This window comes from Sceloporus occidentalis, unplaced genomic scaffold, assembly GCF_023333645.1.
Source record: "Sceloporus occidentalis isolate IW3139 unplaced genomic scaffold, rSceOcc1.0.p SCAF_5, whole genome shotgun sequence".
Taxonomy (NCBI): Eukaryota; Metazoa; Chordata; class Lepidosauria; order Squamata; family Phrynosomatidae; genus Sceloporus; species Sceloporus occidentalis.
This window is the reverse complement of record NW_028316985.1, coordinates 89,474,752-89,499,323: the sequence shown is the minus strand read 5'-3', so window position 1 is coordinate 89,499,323 and position 24,572 is coordinate 89,474,752. Positions and strand designations below refer to the sequence as shown.

General features: G+C 41.8%; 1 protein-coding gene and 1 long non-coding RNA gene across 3 annotated transcripts; one reads left to right on the top strand and one right to left on the bottom strand.

The window, feature by feature from the left end:
• Positions 1-4,686: 4,686 nt before the first annotated feature.
• Positions 4,687-16,764, bottom strand: LOC149312471 (uncharacterized). Of its 2 annotated transcripts, none has more exons than XR_016281411.1 (3): positions 16,640-16,764; positions 15,348-15,433; positions 4,687-5,200 (listed from the first exon to the last, which is right to left on the bottom strand). It is a non-coding gene; the product is annotated as an uncharacterized LOC149312471 (long non-coding RNA). The 2 variants fall into 2 exon arrangements; XR_016281410.1 differs by lacking the exon at positions 4,687-5,200 and adding an exon at positions 10,280-10,413.
• A 1,845-nt stretch (positions 16,765-18,609) lies between these two features.
• Positions 18,610-23,584, top strand: LOC149312470 (uncharacterized). Its single transcript, XM_089526877.1, has 2 exons — positions 18,610-18,876; positions 22,838-23,584. The coding sequence occupies exons 1-2, from the start codon at positions 18,643-18,645 to the stop codon at positions 23,201-23,203; spliced, it is 600 nt and encodes a 199-aa protein (XP_089383003.1). The 5' UTR covers positions 18,610-18,642; the 3' UTR covers positions 23,204-23,584.
• The last annotated feature ends 988 nt before the right edge of the window (positions 23,585-24,572 follow it).

Genomic DNA, 24,572 nt, shown 5'->3' with positions numbered 1-24,572 from the left:
AAGCCTCGCCGTTTGGAGGCTGAGGCTTCTTGGCGGCGGAAATGGAGGCGGCGGCAGACCGCCACTTTCAGGCGGTCTGTACCCCACCATGGTGACCCTAAGGAGAACCTATCATGAAGTTTTCTTGAAGAATTTTCATCAAGGGTTTTTTTGCCATTGCCTTCCCCACATGGCTGGGAGAGTGTGACTTGCCCAGGGTCACCCAGTGGGGTTGCATGGCAAGTGGGATGTCATTTACCGTTGCCCCTTGGAATTCACAGGAGATCCGTTCCGCCCCCGCTCCCCCGCCACAAGTTCTGAAACACACACATATTTAAACCCCATAGGCTTGAATAAAGCACATGCATGTGGGGCATATGGCACTGGTGTGCACACCATAGAGATTAATGGGGGCCATCCCTCCACGTATTTTCAAGCCCGTGGACTGCAAGTTCTTCATTTGCAAAATTGCCCAAAAGCAACCACTTCCCTTGCATAGGATACTTTCTCACTTCTCTCCTGCCCCCAGTAGAAGTGGACCTAATGCTAAGAAATATACATGGGGAGTGTGCTAGGGTTCTCACCCAAAAGGAAAGGGGTTGATATCCTGAAAAAGCTTGGGGACCACTGCTTTAAAGCAGCTATCCAAAATGCTATCCCTAAACCTGCCACATAGGAAGCTGTCTTATATTGGGACAGGACATTGGTCCATCATGTTCAGTGCTGACTGCAGTCATTGGCACCAGCTCTGCAGAGTTCCAGACTGGGTTGAATGGAGCTTTCCTGCCTGGATAATACTGAGAAGATTGCACTGCATTTTAAATTCCTAGGTGGAGATGCTGGTGATGGAACTTTCTGTATGCAAAGCACTGAACTGCAGGCCTTAATAATTCTGCCTTTGGTTTATTAAAATAAGCACATGGAAGAGTTGAGCACATTATTTATTCAAAGCAAACTGCTTCAAAGTAAAGGAGGGAATGAAAGACTGAACTGGGACCCTCCCAGATAGACAGAATGGAAATCATGACCATTCATTTCTTTGTTTAACAAACTTTGAGTGCATGTGTATTACTAAGGGCCAGAACAGACAGGCCAAAATAAAGCTGCTGTTTGAATGACGCATGCAATCTAAGAGGCCAGAAGTCGCACCAAAGCCATACTCCAGTCCTAAGGATGAGAGCGCAGCTTTGGGGCAGCTTCTGGCCTCTGAAGATGTGTGTGTTACTTAAACATCATACCTCCAAAGTGACCCGAAGCAGCTTTATTTTGCCCTGTCTGTTCAGGCCCCAAGTCTGCAAGCTTAGGCTCTTGGGGAAGCATCTACAGGGACATAGGCAAGAGTGGAACTTCTCTGAAGGCTGCTAAAGGGGGTGGGAATCTGAAAACAAACTAAATGGGGGAGGGGGAGAAGCTAAAAACTGGCCCTGTTGATATCTTCTGATAGCAAGAGCCCAACAGGACTTTGGCTGGAAAGGCATCTCCAACTATCTATCTCTTTACCCTTCAAATTGCTCCCAAAGAGTGGCCTGCAACAATTAAAAACAAGAACAAGACCAAAAGTATCACAATCACAAAAGACCCAGAAGATAAAATCACTTAAAAAAATGATGAGTTTTATATACAGTTGGCCCTTCTTATACACAATTTTTTAAATATATATGGATTCAAGCATCCATGGTTTGAAAATGTTCCAAAAAAGTATAAATTTCAAATATCAAACATTGATTTTCCATTTTTTATAAGGGACACCATTTTGCTATGTCATTATACTTAATGGGACTTGAGCATCCACAGATTTTGTTATACAAGGGGGATTTTGGAACCAAACCCCAACGTATAACAAGGGTCCACTGTATAAAGGGTCATCATATAAAAGTCATTTGGCTAGAAAGCTCTGACCAAGTAGTGAAAAACTGGCCATGAAAAACAAAAAGCTAGGCAGCCAAATTCATTGGCTTCCCTCAGAGATGAGTTTCTGCCTTCATTGTGTGGCCTTCTAACATTTTTCCCCCAACAAGGGAAGCAAAGCACCTTTGTGGAAGCCTGTTCTTTTGAGTTATATGTCACATATCAAGTGTTTCTATTTTTAAGTTTACCTTTGAAGTACTTACAATTCCCTTCTGAAAGATCAACTTGAGCTCTAGATTTACAGTAGAGAATACCTGGGAAATTTTGCTTGCAGGAACAAATATGTTTCTTATGTGTGGTATATGACCTCTTAGACATTTATCGAGGCTGGTCATTTTCCAAGCTGCACTGTGGAAAATGAAAATAAAAATTGTCTCCAGTCTCCAGGGCTAGCCATGTCATTTGCCAGTGAGGCAGCCACCATAGGCAGCAAATTTTAAGTGTCATGAAAGTATAGCAAACAGTTAGTTATTTACTATGTTGTTATTATATTTTCATTGCCAGGGACAGGAAGAATTGCACATGGAATGTTCTGCCTTGTGTGCCAAAATAACTTGAGTGGTCTTTATATTATGACTCTTGGCTTGGAGGGTGTCAGTGGCACTTGTTAATATGCTTCAAGCCACAAAACATCTTGTGCCAGTCCTGACAATATTGTGTATCCTTTTGGACCACAAAACAGGCACTGATCATGATTTAAGATTTGGTTGGCACAGTTATTTTTGGTATGATAATTTGGTATGATAAAGTTAAGGCACATGCTAAATTTAAAAATCACTGCATAAGAAAGGCTCTCCTACAAGTTTGGTATCAGTATAAATAGAGACATTTTCCTAAGATAACATTAACCACCTCACTGCAGAAAGACGTTTTTTCCAAAAGGAAAGTATGAATTAGAAATTGGAGATACTTGTTTTATGATGATCTTTTGTATTATGAAAAAGATAGCTAGAAGTTTTAATCAAGATAAATGCTTCTTAAGAAAGGAAAATATTTTGTTTCCATGTAACTTAATGACAGATTTAGAGAATGTAAAAGAAATGTAGCAACAGAGACTGAAGTAAATGAATTCTATTTAGAGTTGTGTAAAGATGAACATATAATTAATAAGTATATAAATGACTTTTGAAACTAGAGGCAGAAGATGAACCTGTAAAAGAGTACATGATAAAAATATATGATAAGGTGGGGACAAAATTTTGGACATATTGTGCAAATGGATATATGGAGAACTGTGGTCAAAAGATATAAAATTTTACTTTATGTAGCAGTTTAAAAGAAAACCTGTATAAGATGATGTAGTAAAGGGATCTATACCCAAATAAGTTGTCAAACGTGTCCTAGAATGTTTTGAATTAATGTTGGGGATGTCAAGATAAAGAGGGTTCCTTTTCTCATATGTTGTGGATCTTTAACAAGGTGAAAATGTATTGGTCTAAGCCAGTGATGGTGGACATTTTAGGGGCTGAGAGCCCAAACGAAAAGGTCTTCTGGCACTGGGTGTTACCTGGTGCTGGGAGTGGGACTTCCGCCCTCCGAGGGCAGGACTTCTTCCCTCTGCCTTCCTGGGCCTTCAGTTGACTCTCCAGAGACAGCTGAATGCCGGGGGGTGGGGGGGGGGACAAAAGGGGAAGGAGAGTAACAGGCGCACCCTCTTCCTCCTCCTCCCCCTGCACCTTTCCCGGCCTTCAGCTGCCTCTGCAGAGGCAACTGGAGGCCAGGGAGGGTCAGGAAGGAGAAGGAACAGGCACGCACCTCTTCCTCCTCCTATTGCCACCACATGTTGGGGGGAAATGGCATTACATGCCATCTATGGCACATGTTCCATAGGTTCACCAGCATGAATCTAAGCTTTATAAGTTAATTAAAAAAAAACCTAAAAGAAAGATTTTGCAATGTTACCAAAAACCTTTCTACTGGGCATAATAGACAAAGAACGGGACACTCCACATGTGTTACTTCTTCGTTGCATGCTAACAGTGACAAGCACTTTGGTTGCTCAAAAGGATAACCCCTAAAAGGATAAGCCAATTTAATTTTTTTTAAAGATTAGAAACCATTTATGGACTTTTTGAGCAATAAGAAATCTAACAATGTAATAAACTGTTCTTATGGCTATTAGTCATTCTAGTGGGATTACTTAGTAGGACCTGTAATAGTGTAGTAGAATAATATATTTCTTTTTCATTTATCTTTTCATTATTATTCTTTGTATATATAAAAGCTTTGTTTTGATTAAAATTAGAATTTCAGTATTAAATGAATGAAATGAATAACAAGCAGTCTTCACACTTTGCTCTGGCAAAGTTTTATTCAGAAAAAAAATGAAGCAATTATAAAGACTTGTCCCAAACAGCTCTGATGTCCATGACATTCTGAAGACCAAGCCAGATAGGCATTTAATGTGGCAGATTAAAAACAAGTGCAAATAACACCCACTAGAGGGTAGATTTGATATGGAGAGGAAAGTTAACCCTTCTTGCTAATAAAAAAATTGGAGATGTTGGTAAGATACCTAGGTTTTGTTGTTTCTGTCCTTAGTCAAGATGGTATGAAGAGGGTAAATTTTGCAGGCCGGCTCCTCCTCCTTATGGCCATGTGAGAACTGGAAGTTTAACAAAGTATAGGAAATTTAAAGTCCATTTGCACATCAACAGGCATCTTCTCTTGAAATCTTTATAGGCTTAATTTGCAAGTCTTATAGTTGAGCATTCATTTCTGAGGAAATGTCATTGTGAGGAAAAATGAATTTATTGCAGAAGATGCATATTTCACTTAACATTTATTTTAACCGTAATACCATTAATTTCTGTAGTGCTTTAAAAGCTTTACTGTCCAGAGGAGAAATTGTGTACATCTCATTACATGTGGGAAGTTTAATAATAATAATAATACAGGTATACCTCTGTTAACAAAGTAGATGTGTTCTGGCTTTACTTCTTCAGCAGAAACTATGGTGCTTTTGTTGTTGTTAGCTGCTTTCAAGTCAACCTCGACTCATGGTGACCCTGTGAATGAGATATCTCCAAAGACTACCACTCTGCTCAAGTCCTGTAGATTCAGGCCCATGATCTCCTTGACTGAGTTTATCCATCTGGCATGCACTCCTCCTTGCTTTCTACTGCCTTCTACCTTTCCTAGCATTATTGTCTTTTTAAATGAGCCATGCCTTCTCATAATGTGGCCAGAGTTTGACATCTTTGCTTTCAGGGAGAGTTCAGGCTTGATCTCTTCAAGGATACATTTGTTTGTCTTTTTGGCTGTCCAAGGTATCCTCAGCAGTCTTCTTCAGCACCACATCTCAAATGAGCACCTGGAAACAACATGGATAGGTTCCGTCACCACAAAAAAGGAATTCAACATGTTTCAGCGAACTTTTTGTTATTCAAAACTACATGTGAAATGAAACAACCAAGTCAGGGAATCCTCCCAGGCCTTCAGCTGCCTGTTCCTCCTCTTCCCCACCTTCCATGTGCCCTGAAAAATGGTTTCCTATGCCATCTCTGGCACATGTGCCATAGGTTCACCACCGCGGGACTAAATCATCCATGCAATATTGATGGCTAGGGGTTAGAACAAGTGAGGCAAACTACTGAAGCAGAATTGAAGAATCATAGAATCACAGAGTTGGAAGAGACCACAAGGGCCATCCAGCTATTCAGATTATATGAGTTTCATGTAATTGCCATGCCCCCAAGCCACATGGAAGCTGGCTATTTTCATCCATCTGTTTTGGGCCTATTTCTACCTATCTATTTTATAGCCCACATTTCTCCCCAATAGCTATACCAGCATATAGTGAAATTGTTCCAGGACCAGTGTAATGTTACTACATTTTGGACTGGCTCTTGTATTGTGTGTGTGTGGGGGGGGGGGGGAGGATCACAAATGAAAACAGAATAAAATATTTGCTGCAAGTACCTTTGGCCTTTCAGTGAAGCTTTCAGAGAAGGCAAGCCTCACACTGTAGTAGAAGAGTCTGTTGCTTTTTCCAATACTTAATTTAACCTGAATCTCACATGATTATCATAAAAACTAATAGTTCACTGTGTACATCAAGACCTCCTGTAGTTGTGTGACCAACAGCTAATTCATGCAAGATGTTGTAAGAAATCATAGTTCAATCCATGGGTATGATACATTTGTGTCTCCTAGACTAAAAATATGACCAGGAATTTTTTTAATGAATTCTAACAATGTAATGTCAATTTTTAATTAAACATGTGCTGGAAGAAATACAGGAAAACATTCTTAATTACCTAATTATGTAACCTAGCAACAGGTTGTTGATTTTTCTCACTTAGAACTTATGTTTGTATCTGAGTCAATTATTGTTCCCCTTATAAGACTGTTAAGATGTACCACCATTCCCAGAAATCTCTGCCAGGTTCCTGAGGTTACATCTTCATATGAGTAAGATATGGTCTTTTGGCCCAATGACACATTTGCCATAGTAGCCAGTCTTCTTGATGTTTAATTTGACCTTTCCACCTTTACTATGATAACAAATAACCAATAAAGATGTTCCTTCCAGTAACTTGGTCAACAGCTAAGAAGACAACGGAGAATTTAATGGTGCAAGAGACCAACATCAGCAATTGGCTAAACAAGGTACAAAGATATTTATGAATAGCCTCTCTACAAATAATAAACTGTGTAGCACTGGCTGCCGATTAGCTTCAGGGCACAATACAAGGTGTTGGTTATTACCTTTAAAGCTTTATATAGCTTGGGCCCGAGTTACTTACAGGAACGCCTCTCCCTACACAATCCGTCTTGCACTCTCAGAATAACTGGCAAGAATGTACTAGAACGTCAATCAACCAGGCTTATATCAACCTCCCAGAAAGCCTGTACAGCAGCCGCTCCGAAGTTGTGAAATGGTCTCCCGGAGGAGATCCGTCTCATTACCACCTTAAAGGCGTTTAAGAAGGTGGTTAAGACGGATCTCTTCCGGCAAGCTTACCCACCTGACCTTATGTAAGAAACACCATTGCATAATTCTATTGCATCGCCACTTGATGAAGAGTTAGTTTTTAAGATTAATTGTTATCAGTTTTATTGATGTGCTTTTATATGTTTTTAAAGCACTGATGTATGTATTTTAGCAGACTGTAATCCTGCCTCGATCCATCTGGGAGAGGGAGGAAAATATAAATAAACTACAGCGCGCCCACGTCATACGCAGGCGCACTTTACGCGGCTTGAGCATACGCGCTCAAGCCGTGGGGCGCACGTGGGGCAGAAGGGGCGGTGCGTCCCATTCAATTGAATGGGCATGCACGCCTGTTGCGCCCCACCGTGCAGCCGTGCACGAGCCCCATTGTTTCCAATGGGGCATGAGCATAGGCAGAATTCGCCTTACGCAGAGGGATCCGGAACGGATCCCCGCGTAAGGCAAGGGCCCACTGTATATTATTATTATTATTATTATTGCGACAGAAATTGATCAAAGTATGATCGGAACTGGTTTCAAATGTGAATGATAGTCATATAAACCAATCAGCAATTCGCTTTAAAACACACGCCCCTGGAATGTGGTATGGACCATACCCCCTTCATTATGTGAACCTCAAGTGTACATAATGGGGGGGGAGTCATATCTGGACAAGCCCAAAGTCATATTCTTCCAAATATAGCATAAATGCTTATCTCACAAGCATAGATTTATTTAATAGATATCCTCTTAATTTGTGGTGTGGACTCTCCTCCACCCAACCATGTCATCATATGATTTAGTTATTTCCACCAAAGTACTCTGCAGTTCAAAGATTTAGAAGACTTTGACAAAGTGTTCTCCATTACTTTAATGGGACATATTAATAGGCAAGTGTGTACTGGGCTACAGCCTAAGTGAATATTTGAAAATCTAGTATCCTGCACTTGGTATAATCATCTTCAACAGTTGCTTGTTAAAGTACGCCTTCAGTGTACTTTGGATTCTCCAGATGTTTTAGACTCCAAGAATTCCTGATCACTGGCCATTTTAGCTGATGCTACTGGAAATTAAAATCCTAATCATCTGGACAACCAATAGTTGAGAACCACTAGTCTAGATGGTCAAGTACCCCACCTCCATTAATATTTACAAATACAAATACAGAAGTCAAAATATAGAATCAGCAGCTTGAGGTTCACTCCCATTTCATCTGGTTTATTAAAGCAAACCACCGCTTCAGAACACTCTAAAACTAGGTGATTTTTAATCCCACAGATTTTCTTCACATCCCTGTTCCTTTCCTGGTCAGGACCTTAAATAACAGCGAAGCTGAATGGTGATCTGTTTAGAAAAGCAAGTTTCCCTTGACTGTGCCAAAAGATACTTGTTCTTTCTAACAATAGCAATTTGAAGAATGACACATAGTTATAATAAACAAAAACTTGACTTATATTCAGACCAATGGTATGACCAGAACTCTCTAACGCTGCTACCTAGCTTCTTTTAACTGGAGCCAGCATAGATTGATTCTTGGGCCTGCAGATGTTCAGGGCATTTCTTTTCTCAAAGGTGGCATGCATATTATTTGGGGGTGAGTACCTTAAACATCAGGGTCATCATGGTGTACTGGTCTGAGCATTGGACTACAACTCTGGAGACCAAGGTTTGAATCCCTGCTCAGCTGTTCTAGCCCACTGGGTGACCTTGGGCAAGTCACACTCTCTCAGCCTCAGAGGAAGGCAAAGGTAAACCCCCTCTGAATAAATCTTGCCAATAAAACCCCATGCCTAAAGGTTGCTTAAGTTGGAAACAAACTTACAAAATCAAACAGGATAAAATAATGAAGAGCATGATGAATAATAAATGATAATCTGGATGCTTGGGGGAAATTATCTCCAGGGCCTCATATCTCCATTTATATGTAGTACACGACAGAGGCATAAAATAATGCAGAGCTTTATAGTACATATAAATGGAGATATGAGGCTTTGAAGATAGTTTCCCCTAAGCATCCAGATTATCAGGTGATGCCTCATTCTGGATGGGCAAAAGGTAGAATATTCTATTTGACTTTGCCAAATGCTTTTTTCTGGATCAGCAGCCACAGTGTGAGCACATTGTGGCCTTGTTTGTTTCCTTTGCTAGCAGTTCTGTCAATCAACTGGGGATTGTTAGATTCCTCCAGTTTGATTAATGTTGTAAGAATCCTAATGGGACCCCATAATCTCTATGCTAAATACCTCAGAATCATTTACTGGCATATAATTATCGTATATCTTTACCAGGCTTGGGGAGCATCATAAGTTACCATTATGGTGATGGGAAATGTTGCTAGTTGACAGTTTGATATAAAACTGCCAGTTTTTTGTATATTACAGCAGAAAACCTAATGAGTAGCTTTACTACTCTTGGGCATTTTAATTTTATTCTCTACATTGCCAATCCTATCATTAAACAGTGCCTCGGAAGCAGATATTGGGTGTCAGGAAAGGACAGCAGAGGTACATGTGGAATTTATTATTGCATTTTTACTGCCTGTGTGACTATGTCATGGGTCTTCCACTCAGTCCATGAACTGCCACTGACTGTCACAAGAAGGAAGAGGTACATGTGGGATTTTCTGCCTCATGTGCCAAAATAACTTCACCAGTTTTGGGTGTTATGTACCTATATTGTATCCATTTTGCCTTAGGCAGCAAAATATCTTGAGTCAGCCCTGGTTCTCTAATTGTTGTATTTGCTGTGGCCTTTGAAGAGTCGGTACCCATGTTTGTTACCGGTGAGTTTGGATCCTGTCCTTAAAAGGGTTCAGGTGCCTACGGACTTTAATTTTGGAGGCGTATGATCCAGAATAATGATTTAAAAAAACCCTGATGTACAGGCTAATTTCAGTTTACTTTGCAGTTGCATTCCTGTACTCATGATTTAAATTGAGACTGATGTTAATGGGGGGATCAGTTTCATTCAAGACTAAGGAGATGGATCCCAAAGGAGCTGAAGTAGCCAAAAAGTTGAATATTTTACTTAATCCACTATCAATTTTAAAGAGATTTAAAGCATAAACATCTTTTCCAAGCCAGAGAAATGTGCAGGTGTTCACTAGAGGAACCAGAAGAGGAAGTAACTGCTGAACCCAAGGAGGCTTAGCTGGAGTGAGCTAGCTTGCCATTTGGTGACAGGGAGACCAATGTGGTGTAGTGGCTTGAATGCTGAACTAGGACTCTGGAAACTAGGGTTTAAATCCCCGCTTGGCCATGGAAACCCACTGGGTCACCCTCTCTGAAGAAGCATGCCAAGAATACCTTGTGATAGGTTCACCTTATAGTCAACATGTCGAAAACAACTTGAAGACATACAACAACAACAAAAATTCTTCATACACAGAAAGAGAGTAACTGGTAAGAATTATGTTCTTTTGTGCCTTCTCCAGCAGATTTGAGAAATATGCTCGCCCTACACCTAAGTAAGCAGAGAAAACCAACACTCCAAGATGCCAGTTTCTTCCTCTCTCTCATAAACACAGCCTTCTTAAGCAGACAAAAGAAATCCCTTTCTTCCAGCAGTGCCCAAACTGCGGTTGCTGTCTCCTGCAAAATAGCCAGGTAAAAGAAAAGTAGTCACTATTTCTTACTACTCAGAACTCCACACCAAAAGGTCGAAGAGTATCCCTCACTCATTTCACTTTCCTCATTCTCTTGTCTCACTCCCCTCACTCTCCTTCCTCACTCAGTGGCACAGGCATGCTGACAGATGTCTGTGTTGTGGGTGGAACATTTATTCATATATTTATTTATTTCTGGAGAAAATTGTACATTTGAAATGTTGTAAAATTGGTGCAAAAGGCAAGTTGGCTGTAGGTAGTTTGATTTATATTTACTATCTTCATGCCAAAAGCAGGGCAACCAAAACAGTGATAGGTCTGGAAACCATGCCCTATGAGGAAAGACTTAGGGAGCTGGGTAAAATTTAGCCTGGAGGAGAGATGGTTAAGGGGTGACATGATAGCCCTGTTTAAATATTTGAAGGGATGTCATACTGAAGATGGAGCAAGCTTGTTTTCTGCAACTCCAGAGAATAGGACCCAGAGCAATGCATGCAAACTACAGGAGAAGAGATTCTACTTCAGTATTAGGAAGAGCCAATGGTGTTAATTTAATAATTTTGTCTCTGTGTTTGCCAAATATATTCTAGTAAAGAAGTTGTTGTGTAAATCTTAAGGGTTACTTGTTATATTTTCTTTTTATCTCAGTGTTGGAATTTCATAATTTTGATGTCAGCAGTACCATTAATAAATCTCCAATATGTGCTTTCAAAGCATCCTATGGAACAGTTTGAGATGGCTCTGTGAATGGAAGACAGTTCCAAAAAACCCCCAGTTTATCTCTCCGTTTATTTTCTCAGAATTTAATCTTTCAAGTGACAGCTATTTAATTTCCAGAATGATGTAGGAAGAGATTCACTTATCAAATTTAGCCTCACTCGCAGAATACACTGTCTGCTATCACTTGCCCTCTTTAATATCTTTTTAGTAAGGGAAGAGGTTTCTTGAGATAGACTCATCCTGTGGTTTGTTTGTGCACAAGATCTGAGCAAAGAAGTTGAGAATGGGAGGGGGGGGGGTCATGAAGATGTCTCATTTATATGGTCACCATGAGTCAAACTTGACTCGAAGACAGCTAACAACAACAAGAGATAGCAGCACCCCAGTTTTGAAATGTTTTCTCTGGAGTGGTGAGTTTGGCTCCTTCCTTCTTTGACTTTAGACAGGCAGTAAAGAACATTTTGTTCTGTCAGTCTTCATATGAGTTTAAAGTGGCGCCAACTTGTTTCACAAACCTCAGTGTCAGAGCTCTTGTGGCACAGTGGTTAAATGCCTGTACTGCAGCTACTCACTCAAAACCATAAGGTTGTGAGTTCAATCCCAGCTAGAGGGGGCTCAAGCTTGACTCAGGCTTGCATTCTTCCAAGGTCAGTGAAATGAGTACCCAGATTGTTGTGGGCAATTAGCTTACAGTTGTAAACTGCTTAGACACCGTTAGTTCAGTATGAAGCATTATATAAATGAAGCTGTTTGTTTGTTCCACACAAATTCCCTCCAGGTTAAAACAAAACCAACCCCTGCATGTCAGAGACAAGGATTCTGACATCATAGGGTCTGTGCAGATAGATCTAAGAAACTCTTTTGCCCATGTTAAGTCTTGAGGTTGCTCAAGAAGTTTTCCTGCCTGCAGAAATGCAGCATATGCTACTCCCTACTCCACCGATTTTAAGGTGCATAGTAATTACAGCCTGGCAAGGTGTTGTGGCACATAAGGCACCCCATTCCACAAATACTTTTTCCTTTCTTGGGCAGTAAAACAGCACATAAAAGTAGCTACTGCTCTCTCATTACACCCCAACTCTGCTACCATTAGGTAGGCCTGTTAGAGAGCAATCTGGAAGAAGAGAGGGGAGTTGTTGGGCAATTATTATTATTATTGTTATTAACCTTTATTTATGAAGCGCTGTAAATTTACACAGCGCTGTACATGCAATCTTTTTAGTTAGATGGTTCCCTGCCCTTGGGCTAACAATCTAAAAAGACTTGACACAGAAGGAGAAGGGAGTGGTGGAGGGAAAGGGTAAGAGGTCCAGCAGTTCCTCTCTACCTCCAAGGCCTGGACCAAGGCAGATGGACTGGAGGGAGGGCTTGGCTTCATAATGGATGGTTAATCATTTTCCAGGGAAAATACATAATACTTTATTATTTATTGTGTTATTCTCATGGCCTTTTCAGCATTCTTTCCACTCCTGATTTCTGGCACGTAACCAGTTCTCTAGTCTTTTATATTTATTATTCATTTATTTACTAGCAATATTTCTATGCTGCTTCTCATTTGTCATATGTGAACTGGTTTATAACAGTAGCATTAAAAAAAAGAAAAAGAAAAAGAAGCCCTATGGAAGCCCTGGAATTTGTAGTTTTACAGGGTCTTTAGCCTTCTCTGCCGAAAAGTGCTGGTGCCTGACAAAATGATAAATCCAGGACTCAGTAGGATGGAGCCACGGCACTTAAAGTGGTGTCAGACAGTATTATTTCAACAATTGCACCCATAGTCTCCAGTTTTGCTGACTATACCTGCAAAGGCAGACCGGCTAAAAATCTTTAGTACAATTGTCCCTTCCAATTTGCTGGGGATCCGTTCTGGACCACCACCACCACCCCGTGAATCGGGAAATTTGCCCATATTGAGTACAATAAGGGCATGCTCCAATGTGCGGTGCTGTGTGCGCACCTCACACAACAAGCGCCATGATGTCCCTCCTCCCTTGCCATCCTTGAAAGACCGAGGGATGCAGATGGCAAGACCGTGAATCAGGAGGGACAACTGTTTTTAAAAATACAGATTTCGTATATCTTTACTATTTTATTTGAAATACACCAATTTTATAATAAATGCCAATAAAACAACTAAAAAAATAATGGTACTACCAAGAAATACATATTTAACATGGCCAGGTCTTAATCCCTTTTCTGAACTACTAGGCACCTGCAATTTGCACCCTGCATCAGCCCTGTTGATATTGACATTTTAGTGGACCTAAAAGCTATTAAGAAGCACACTTTGAGGACTGGCTGTTTTTAGGACCACTTATATTGTCATTCCGAGATATATGGGACTATTATCTTGCTATTAGATATGAATGTAACCACAGTAAATTATCTTAAAATACAGTCATTTTTTGCAATTTAATACTGAGGAGCCTTTTAACTTGTCTCCCTGCCACTGACATTTATCTTCCTTGAACCCTGACCTTCCCCTAAAATGAGATATGGCAATCTTGCCAAGACTCCTAACACTTTTGTCTTTCATTATCGTTTTGAGTAATGTCATCAAACATCACATCCTGTTTTGAGTAAGCTGATTAAGTATTAGATCCACAAGATTACTTTTGTGAGACTGCTGAAATCTTATGTAGAATGAAAACTAATACAAAATAATACTATATCTAAAATCTAGAATTAAAGCAACTTATTTCTTCAAATGCATGTATTTAGTTTTAAAGTCCGTAGCAACAAAGTTTAGCTTTTGTATTCACTCCTCAGCTAATAAAATCTGTTGCTCTTTGCAAAGAACTGCCAATGTGAGATCTTTTCTGCTGAGATATCTCAAAATATATTATCTATTCTCCCTAAACTTGGAAGATTCCATCTATAGTGCTAGGATAAAAATTGCATTGCACTGATACATATGAAATGGTTATTTTAAAGAAAGTATTAACATTTAGGATGCTTTGATTATTTATTTATTAGTGATGAGGATTACTGAAACTATTTCAGTCTAACGTTGTGGCTCACTATACACAAATGAGTCAATATGACAACCAGATAGAAAGATTAAGATTACAGTAGTGCACAAGAGGACTCCATTATGTACCAGTAAATTACTGTTGAGCTGGTGTAGCATTATGGGTTAGTAACTTGAGGATGAGAAAGCTGTACCAAATTAACTAAGATATGGAATGGGGTAGCTGTCTTTGTAGATTTTGCTTATTTGGTGGCAAATGGGTCCAGGGGTAGGAATGATTTAGACTGAGACATGAAGGGACATTCAGATCAAATGCCAAAGAGCTTTAATGCAATAACAATGTTTGTGTCTGTAGGAAACAGGTCACCAGAGTGGAAGCTATCTTTGCCTTTCTTGACAGGGCGTTTCAGAGCCTGGAAATGACTATTTAGAGCTAATCCACCTTAATGGTTTTTTCATGTAAACCCAAAAAAGGAGGAAACAAGAAGAAAACAATGGTGGGTTGCATATGGAGGACTTCACCATGTGGACACTTCCTAAAATGCCTCTAAAGCAGTGATTCCCAGAATGGTCCATGTGGACCGCCACATCTTTAAAAGTCACCTGCAACACAAAGAAGCCCTCATCCAGAGAGCATCCGAGCAAAAGGGGAGGAGAGGACATGGTGCATCCCAAATATTATTTCATCCCATCAGAATACAGATGGAGGGAGGTGTGTCTGAATATTCTCTTTTCCTAAACTCAGTGAATCTTGAAGTGTTTTACATGGGGAAAATTAAAGACTGGATTTTGGATGAACTGGATTTCTTATATGAACAAAGCCCACAATACTCTCTTCCCATTCTTCACTATATAAATATGAGAACCACAAATGAAATCATTAGGAATTGCTTCCTTTCAATGATTCCTCAAAACCAGGTGCCTGGTTCAGGAACCTCTCTCCCCCAAAATGGTGGACCAACTGTGCCTCATATCCATGAATGTAGGGAAGGTCTTCTTGAGAGACTCTGAGGGAGACTCTGAGGGGCCATCGTTGGCAGGAAGCACCAGTCCTGGCCCTGATTCCCTGGGAGAAGAATCAAGGCCAAGATGGATGGAAGCAGGGGTCAACTGAGCCACTGAATGACGGAGGGAGAATTCTGGAAGAAGGGAAAAAGTTCTGCCCTTGATATCAACGTTTTGGAATCTTATGTTGAGACCCCTCCTGATGGCAAAATTGAGTGAATGTTCACCTTCTTCAAAGTAATTTCTCCTGTGGTTTCTTCCAGAGCTTCACCTTTCTTTCTACTTTTGGAGGCCATCTTGGAGAGGTGCACTCCTACAGAAAGAACAAATGGATGGATTTTACATGTGAATAGGTTTATACATTCTTCCATGGACTACCAAAAGTAAAAATAAATGGCATTGAGACAAAATTAAACTTCAAGCCTGTCCCTACAAGACAATATAAGTAAATTTAGGCTGTCATACTTTGGACACATTGGGAGATGACAGGACTCCTTGAAAAAGTGGAAGGTGGCAGGAAAAGTCAAAGAACGCACTGCAGGTGGATTGACTCAAGGAAACCCAAATGCTGAGCTTGTAAGACCTGGGTGAGCTTTTTAATAACTGTGGCTCTTGAAGGTTTCTCATTCTTAGGGTTCACCTTGGCTGAACCTGACCTGACAGGACAGAAGAACAACGAAAGGCTCTTCTTTCATCATCAGAAAAACAAAATCTCCTCTAGATGGGATTATGCACAGGGATTAAGCCTTAAAAAGGTAGGAAGTCCTGCAGCCTTCCATGTATTGCACTAGCACCTCTCATTTATTTATATGCTGTCCAAGAGGCTGTTGGGAGCTGCAGTTAATCAATCCCTGGAGGTCCACAGGATGCCCACTGCAGTCTAAAGGAAATAAACAGCATGCAATGAAGGAAACGGAAGCAGGATGCCCCTCTCCCTCCCTGGGTTTCAGAGGTAGCCTGGGGCAAGGAGTGTAGAAAGAGATTTATGCCAAAGCTGGGCTCCTTTTGCCTGAAAAAAGCCCTATGTATTCACACAGAAACCGCTTCCCAAGAGCTATGACTATCTCTTAGCTGCCCCTCAAGACTCCCAAGGGGCAGATGACGAGGCCTTTGAGCCATGGAAACCCCATGCCTCTTGGAGGGAGAGAAGCGGGCTTCCTTGCTTTCACCCCCCAAGGCTCCCTCCCTATGGAAGACCCCTCAGACCGCCATCATTGACTCCAAAAGGGGGGCTCTTCCCCATTCTTCATTCCCACACATGGAACTCATTTGGCTGCTCCCCGTCCCTATTCTTCTTCTCCCCAGATGCCTCTGGGCACCCACCTTCCCTTCACCACCAAGAAAAACAGAAGAAACCTTTCTCCTGAACTGGCCAAGAATCAAACCCAACAGACACTCAGCCACTCACTCCCAGCATTCCATGCTTTCACCCCTCCCAGCAGATGATTGACATATGGCATTTACCATAAATGACATGCAGGTTCATTTCCTTTCCTTCATTTCTCTAACAAACACTTACATTTTAAATGAAGCTCCATAATGTCCAATGGGCCCCTTTCCCAGCTACTTTGCACTTCCCCAGACCATCCTGGAGACTCTTCTTGGCCCTTTGGAGGGTCTTTCTCAAAATGGAGGTGAGATCTGGAGGTCATTGGGAAAGGAGTCCCCTCGCAGCTTCCCTAGAAGACAAAGTGAGGGGTCTTGGGGACTATTCATCCTCCCAACCCACCTCCAGCTACCAATGACCGCAGACAGAGAGAGCGCTCAAAATGACATCTGCCACCATTTTCCTTAATATCCGCTGTCTTAGTCACTCTGGTGGCAAGCGCTTATAGTCCCTTCTTCTCAAGAAAGGCGAATAAGTGGTTGCACCCCAGGTAGATGTCACTTTAACTTCCACGGCTATGGAATGCTGGGAACTATAGTTCAATGGGGCTCAAGAGCTCTCTGACAGAGAAGATACCTTACCAAACTACAGATCCTACAAATTCTGTAGAATGGAGCTATGGAATGCCGCTCCAACCTGCCAGCCAAGTCCCAACAAAGCTAACAAAGTTTAAGCAAGGTCCATAATGGGAAAGCTCCCTTTTTACCGCTGCTTATTCCCCACCACCATGTTCTTTAAGGTATTTATCATACTAGCAAAATCCCTGAGAAATGAGATTTGAAGTAGATTAAAATTAGGAAAAAAATGCAAATGTGGGAAGTTTATCAGATGACATTACTATTAAAGGGAAAGAATGTAAAGCTAAAGCAAAGGCAAAAGGGACTGAAATGGCAGCTTTTTACTTTCAGAATTCCCCGAAAGTAAAAACTGCAATTTTTGTTCCTTTTGCCTTCATTTTAACTTCGCGTTACTTCACCTTTGCAGGAATGTGGTGTGGTAAACTTTCCACATTAATGTGTTTTTTAAAAACTTAAATCTAATTTAAATCCCATTTCCCAGCAGGATTTCGCTAGTGTGATAAACTCCTAACTCTTTGCTCCAGTCAGTCAGTCTGCCCCCAAAATGGCTCTGCTTCAAGCTACAGAAGCAGTGCCATGCAGCCAAGCTTTGCAAGTTTTCAAAGTGCCATCCCCACAACTAGCAAAAGCTGTGGCTCAGGGAGTGAGCTTTTATGGGCAGATGAAGAGCAGGAGACACCAGCATAGAAAGGGCTCTGGGGTAGTTTTAAGGGACCCTGACAACACCTTTCATGCAAACGCCATCCTTACCATAGTCCTAAAGGCTGATGGTTTGCCTTGCCTTTCTTGTGCACCATCACTTTGACTGGACACCCCTTGCCACCCCCTTTTCCCTCTCCGACCCCTGGATCTTTCTACCTTCCCTTGGGAAGCCATACTGCCCACTTTGGGAATCACTGCTCTAACTGGAGATTCTGCATCGAAGCACCAAAATGAAGAAACACGCCTTGCAAAAAACAGGGGACAAAGAGGGCACTGTCAGTTGAGAGAAGAGTTCCCATTTGAATTGTAGAACTGAATTTCCTGAAGTTCTGGCTTTCCTTGGTTTTGAGCTTTGCCCCCTTCCCTTGGATTCCTGAATCTTCCTCATCTCAGGGCCAAACAGTGTCATAGGAATAGAAAGGAGGGAAGAACTGAAAAAAATCCCGCATAAAAGAATTTACAGAAACAGAAATCAAATTAAAAGAGATGGGAAAAAAACTTTAAAAGGCCACTGAATCAAATAAATCATTAATAACCTAAAATAGCAACAAAGCAAATGGAAGCCATACTTACTAAAGAAACTAGAGGGAATATAAAGAAAGCAAGACACTTTGGCAAGAAACAAGGAAAGTGGCTCACCAAGAAGCTGAAAAAAGAAAGAAAAAAGAGATCCATTATGGAATTAGTAAACTAAGAGGGATCTCCAGTGGGAGAGTTGCATAGCTCTGAGGTCACAATGGCTTAGGTGGGCTGCACGAGCAATTAGATTCCAGACGGCCTGCAATCAGCCATTGGCAGCCCTATGGTTGAGACATGGCACTCTTCACTGCGTTTTTCATCGTGTTCTTCCTCTGGATGGTGTACACAGGAGATTGTGACGACGAGTGTTTGGAGGAAGAACCTTACTCTCCGCCCCTGTGGTTCCGTTTATGGGCTGAGAGTCTGGGGCCTTGCAACTTCCGGGCCTTCGTTGCCATAGCCTGCCTGACACTCATATGGCTCTTGGCTATGTGCTACGTGCTTTTCATGGCACTGAAAGCCATCCTCTGCTGCCCCAACGTAGGTGTGGAATGCCAGCCAGAAAGGCAGGTGAGTAATGGTTGGACCTCCTGTTGGCCTAGCCCCCTTCCTGGGGCTGAAGCTTGAACCTCTCCTGATATTGGGCAGTCTGCCCTCTTAGCAACTTTAGTCTCTAGTCTCCTGGTTTCAGCCTTGCACATCTGTGGCTTTGATTTCTGCAGTTTGGATTATTTTGCAGATTTGATTGATATGTTCTCTCTGGGAATTGCTAGGTCCTCTAGAGAGATTTTGATGGAAATTGACCATAGAGTTGAACTGAAGGATCTAGAGATTACTGGAGAAAACACTTCTCTAGGCATTTGTAGGTCCTCCAGCATGATCCTATGGTCAACTTCTGGCAGATGCTGACCACAAAGTAGTGCTGGAGGACCTAGAGATTCCTAGATAGGTGAGCTCTTGGCTAAAAAGAATTGTAATTTTTTTATTTACAGTTTTCCCACATTTATGGGGTCCTTCACCCTAACCATAGCAAATGTGGAGGGACCACAGTATAAGAAGTTATTGTTCTTGGTATATTTGCTTGGCAGCAAAGTTCTTCAGCTGAGGCTTCTTGGTGGCAGAAATGGAGGCAGCGGCAGACCCCCCTTTTTGGGCAGTCTGTAAACTGCCTAAGATGAAGGAAAAGGGGAAAGTGGGAGGGAGGGAGAGAAACTGGGCCATTTTAAAAGCCCCTGAAAAAAGTGGCATGTGTGGATAGTTCAGTGGTTCCCAAGCTTTGGCTTCCAAATGATTTGCACTTCAGCTCCCATAATTCCTGACTGTTGTCCAAGCCGGCTGGGGCTTCTGGTAGCTGCAATCCAAAAGAAATGGAGGACCCAAATTTGGGAACCAATGAGGATTAACTAGGAGTATCCTTGCCAAACTGGTACAGGTAAGATGTCATTTAAACCAGGCACATGGTTCACCTTTTAGGTTTATTTCATGCATTTCCTTTTTCCCTTGGCAAATTACCTTATATATTCAACTATATGTCAACCTCATACATAAGTCAAGGGCATGTTTTGGGGCTGAAATTATGGATTTTGATATGATCCATGGACCTAAGGATTGGAGTAACATTAGCAATGTCTTGTTTTGTTTTGACAAGTGAGTCAAGCATCAGTCTAACATAGCAATCTCATGCATGCTTATTCAGAAGTCCCTGTGAGTTCAAGTGATGATACTCCCCATACTGATAGGCTAAATCTGTGGCTAATATGTGTTTTTGTTTTGGCTTTTAAGTTGATAACAGAGAGAGAGAGAGGAGGGAAAGAAAGTTGCACACTTTCTACATAGTCCCACATTGCTGAAGTCATGTTTCATCATGCTCTTACAAATACCAGTTAATTATCTTAGTTAACTAAAAACCTTCCTTGCTCAGGATTTCATCTAAGAAGGACATGTTTGCTTCTTGAGCTTTGATAGTATGGGAGAAGAAAGCATAGTTCTTGATGGGAATCAGTTTTCCATCTGGCGGCCTCTTCACGCCCATAGTTAAGCAGGCGTCAGAAATATCTTCCTGGATAATGTCATCAGCTCTGATGTAGTCCTGCAGACAAAGCATGGAAGCCAAACTGAGATCTGGAGCCAAAAGGAACAGAGAAATAAGTCTCACCTATGTTGCTCAGGAAGATGTGCCCTCACACAGTGCTGCAGAAACAGATATTTTCTGCCCATAAAATAGGGAAAATAGGAAACAATATGCCATCACACTCCTGTGTCACTTCTAGAGGGATTCATACCCCCCTCGTCAGAGCAAGATAGCACTACAGAATTATTGCTTATAACTGTGGAAACTAACAGACCTTTCCCCAATGCAGCCCCCTCCAAGTGTGCCAAATTCCCACCATGCACAGACTCCATGACAGTGGAGAAGGGGCTTACAGTCTAACACAATTTGAGGGTGCCAAACAGGAGAAACTGGAGATTTTCAGCTGAACAATTCTGATGTGAACATCCATGTCTCTCACCTCTTTTGTTCCCTATGCTTCTGACCATTCTCTTCTAGATTTTCTGTCATCCACAGACTTGTATTGTTAATCTTTTCAGCACATTCCTTTATGGACCTTCTTTTCCAGCCTTACTTGTGCTTAACTGGAATGATTTCTCAGATGTTTTCTCTCTCTTCAGGGCTAAGAAAGGGTTTTTTTGGGCTGCAATTGTCAGAATGCTGGAAGTTGTTGTCCAAATAACTTTTCCAAACTCTGCCTCTACTTCCTTAGCTTTTGCAACACAAGGTCAGGTTAAAACAATCCTTGCCTGAAAGATTACCAACATACCCTAATCCAGTGATGGTGAACCTTTTTGAGGCCGAGTGCCCAAACTGCAACCCAAAACCCACTTATTAATTGCAAAGTGCCATGTTCCTCTGGCTTTCTAGTAAAAAACTCTGTGCTGGGGCGACGGCGCATGTGCCCACAGAGAGGGCTCTGAGTGCCATCTCTGGCACGCGTGCCATAGGTTCGCCAACACTGCCCTAATCCATCTATGTACTACTGTATATTATACATTTTTTTCTCTCTCAACTCCATTTGACGTACAAATCCAACACAGGCTGCATGCAACATGCTCTCTTCTTATGACCAACAAGAAATAACAAAAGACATTGGTACTTACTTTTTCATGGATGGATCTTCAATTGGATGGTTGCACCAGAACTTTGTACCCCAAGTCAGTTAGCAATTTGACATGCCGGGGTGCCAGTGGAGGTCTCCTTTCCCAGGCATTAACATCCTCCCTTTTGATTGCCGATACAGATTTATGGTAAGACCACCACCTTGAAAAATGGCTCTCACACCTATGGCCTGTGCGGTTGATTGTGTGAAGCATGACAAACACCTTGAGAATAGCAAAGGCAGAGTGATATAATATAAAGGTGCTTAGAAACAGGCGTGTTTGTGCCAACACCCCCCCCCCCCCCAATAATACCCCAACTGGGTCTGATCTGTTTGGAAATCTGCTGTAAAACCTAGACAGTAACAGTACTGCCAATATAAGGAATAACCAAGAAACCATAATTAACTACCATTATCAATAGGTTCAACTATATCTTCTCAGTTCTGTGATCAAAAGGTGACATTTCTGTCTAAATGAGAATATGAAGAGGAAAAAAAGATTAAGTGAAAGGAAATGTCTGAGTTTTCAAAAGGCAGACCCATGAATAGTGCAATGCAATATTTAATCTAGATGTTAAGAGATGCCAAATATTAACATTCCAAGTAGAATCATGTACACATGTAGAATCATGTACACATGTAGAATCATGTACACATGTATTAAATGTACACATTAAAAGACAGGGGAAAATGCACACTTTTATCCCTCTGATTTGACTGTAAAAGGCTTGTTAAATGTTTAATTATTCTTCATTAAATTATTTTAAGCATACAGTTTGATTGTATTTAGCACTATCTTAGGGGCTGTATATACAGCCCCGAAGGGATGGTGTGGAATAGCTCCTCTTACAGCCAAATCGGGCAACCGCATGCCGCAGCTCCAATCTAGCTTTTGCAGAGCACAAAAAGTGGCTCCTTTTTACGCCCCACAAAGGGCATGATAGCCACATTGCTGTAGCTTGACAGTGCTCCTTTGTTGCTACATTATATGTATGCAGAGCGGAGAAGCGCTATGATTCCATGTGCCATACAGTGCAGCAGACGGTATCACACCGCCCTGGAGCAGAGCTGAGGCGTGCGTCATGGAGACTCTACGCCCCAACACTGCCCCCAAGCCAGCCTAAACTTCTGGACTGCACAGCCTCTAAGTGAATTACAAATGCAGACAAATGGAGTCCACCTAAAACAGAAGCATAATTTTAAAAAAATCAAGCAGACATAGTTCTTTGTGCTCACTCTTAAAGCTGGATGGATGAGAGAGTAATGGGAATGGTGCTTCCAGGATAGATTATACTCTTGGCTTTCACAAGCACATAGTTTCAAATGCCCGATCAATGACTCTGTCTTCTTCTTCTTCTTCTATTTCTCTTGGGCAGGTGATAGGGGGGTGTTCCAGAGAAGCCACATACGCCTCATCCTACCAGGCGCCCCGCTGTGCTCCACCCCAATGTGGTTCTCACTCGCAAGGAAGCCAAAGGGAACAAGGCTACAAAGTGGCTGACCAACAGAGGGCCACTGTACAGAAAAGTGCAAGGATACCAGCCTGCAAACCCGCTAACCAGGACATGGCCGCTATTCCAGAACCACCAAGAAACACAAGGGTACAAGCCATCAAACTCGCCAACCAGGAGATGGCTGCTATTCCAGAACCACGAAGAAGCGCCAGGATAAAAGCCTACACAGTCGCTAAGCAGATGGCTGCTGTACAGGAGCTACGAAGGAACCGAAAGAATCAAGACTAACACAATTGACAAACTGTTGTAGCAAGAGAGTCCAAATGCCCAAGGAGGACTTTAGGCTCATGGATTTGCAGGTTATCTGACACCTGCGCCAATCTACAAGCAAGACAATAGACTGATTAATAATAATCTGCGCACCGTCCCAGAGAAGCCGCCTACGGACCTTTACATCTCGGCGTCTCCAGCTTGCCAGGACTGAGGAGTGTTTGCCACAGCTGGGGGAAGGCGGAGAGAGGGGCGTTCCGGTGGCAGCGGAGTGCTTAAAGCCAGCCTGTTTGGCATCCTCCTTCGTCCCACCCCTTTTTCCTCCAAGGACTGTGCGGCTGGGGCTGCTGCGGCCGGGCGGCTCTCTGGGCTCGGGTGTCTGCTTTGATCTATGGAAAAGCGGGCTAGAAATAATAAATATTATTATTATTATTATTATTGTTGTTGTTGTTGTTGTTGTTGTCTCATATAGTTAGGGGGAATCAAGGTTCACTCTTTTGAAGTTTTTATGTAATTTTATGACAATTAGATAGGTTGTGTGTCTTTGTTTCAGGCTAGGTTGGTGTGCATTGTCATGTAGCATGAATAAATGCAGTCGTCTGTTTGAATTCACAGGGGGCCCATTCCAGAGGCCCCTAGGAATGTGAAATTTCATGGATATTCAAAATGCCTCCTCCCTCCAGTCACCCTGCTCCTTTACATCCCCCCTCCTTTTGTACCTCTCTTTACCTAGCTTTCCATTATAGTCTTTCTTTAGTAACTTGCTTTCTTTTTTTTAATTAAATGTTTATTGAATTCAAAAACTAACACAGATACAAGTACATAAACAACCGATGCCACACTACAAAACAACACACACACACAACATTCAAAAATCCCATGCTGGGCACGGAGGTGTGCGATAACATCCATTTTTAAACTGTTTAAGCCTGTGCCCACTACGGGAGAAAATGTCATACAATAAACTCCTAGGATTCGATCCCTGCTTGGCCATGATAACTTTGGCCAGGTCACATTCTCCCAGCCTCAGAGGAAGGCAAAGGAAAAGATGAAGGCAAACCTCCTCTGAGCAAGTCTTACCAATAAAACCCTGTGATAGGTTCACCTTAGGGTCACCATAAGTTGGCACATGGATTGAAGGCACACAGCTTCAGCAACAAGAGCAAATCAGGTACTAGAGACAAACAACAGGAGGTGATTTAGCCTTTAATCCTCTGCTGGACCAGTTGATCTTGGTCTGACTTATTAACGCTATAATATGTCCTTATCAACTATGTTTCTTTACAAAACTAGTCCTGACCTTCTGAGTTTTGGAATCTATAGAGTACTGCTGAGACAGAGATACTGTATTTTGAACTTTTTTGAACAAAATTTAGTCCTTCAAAAT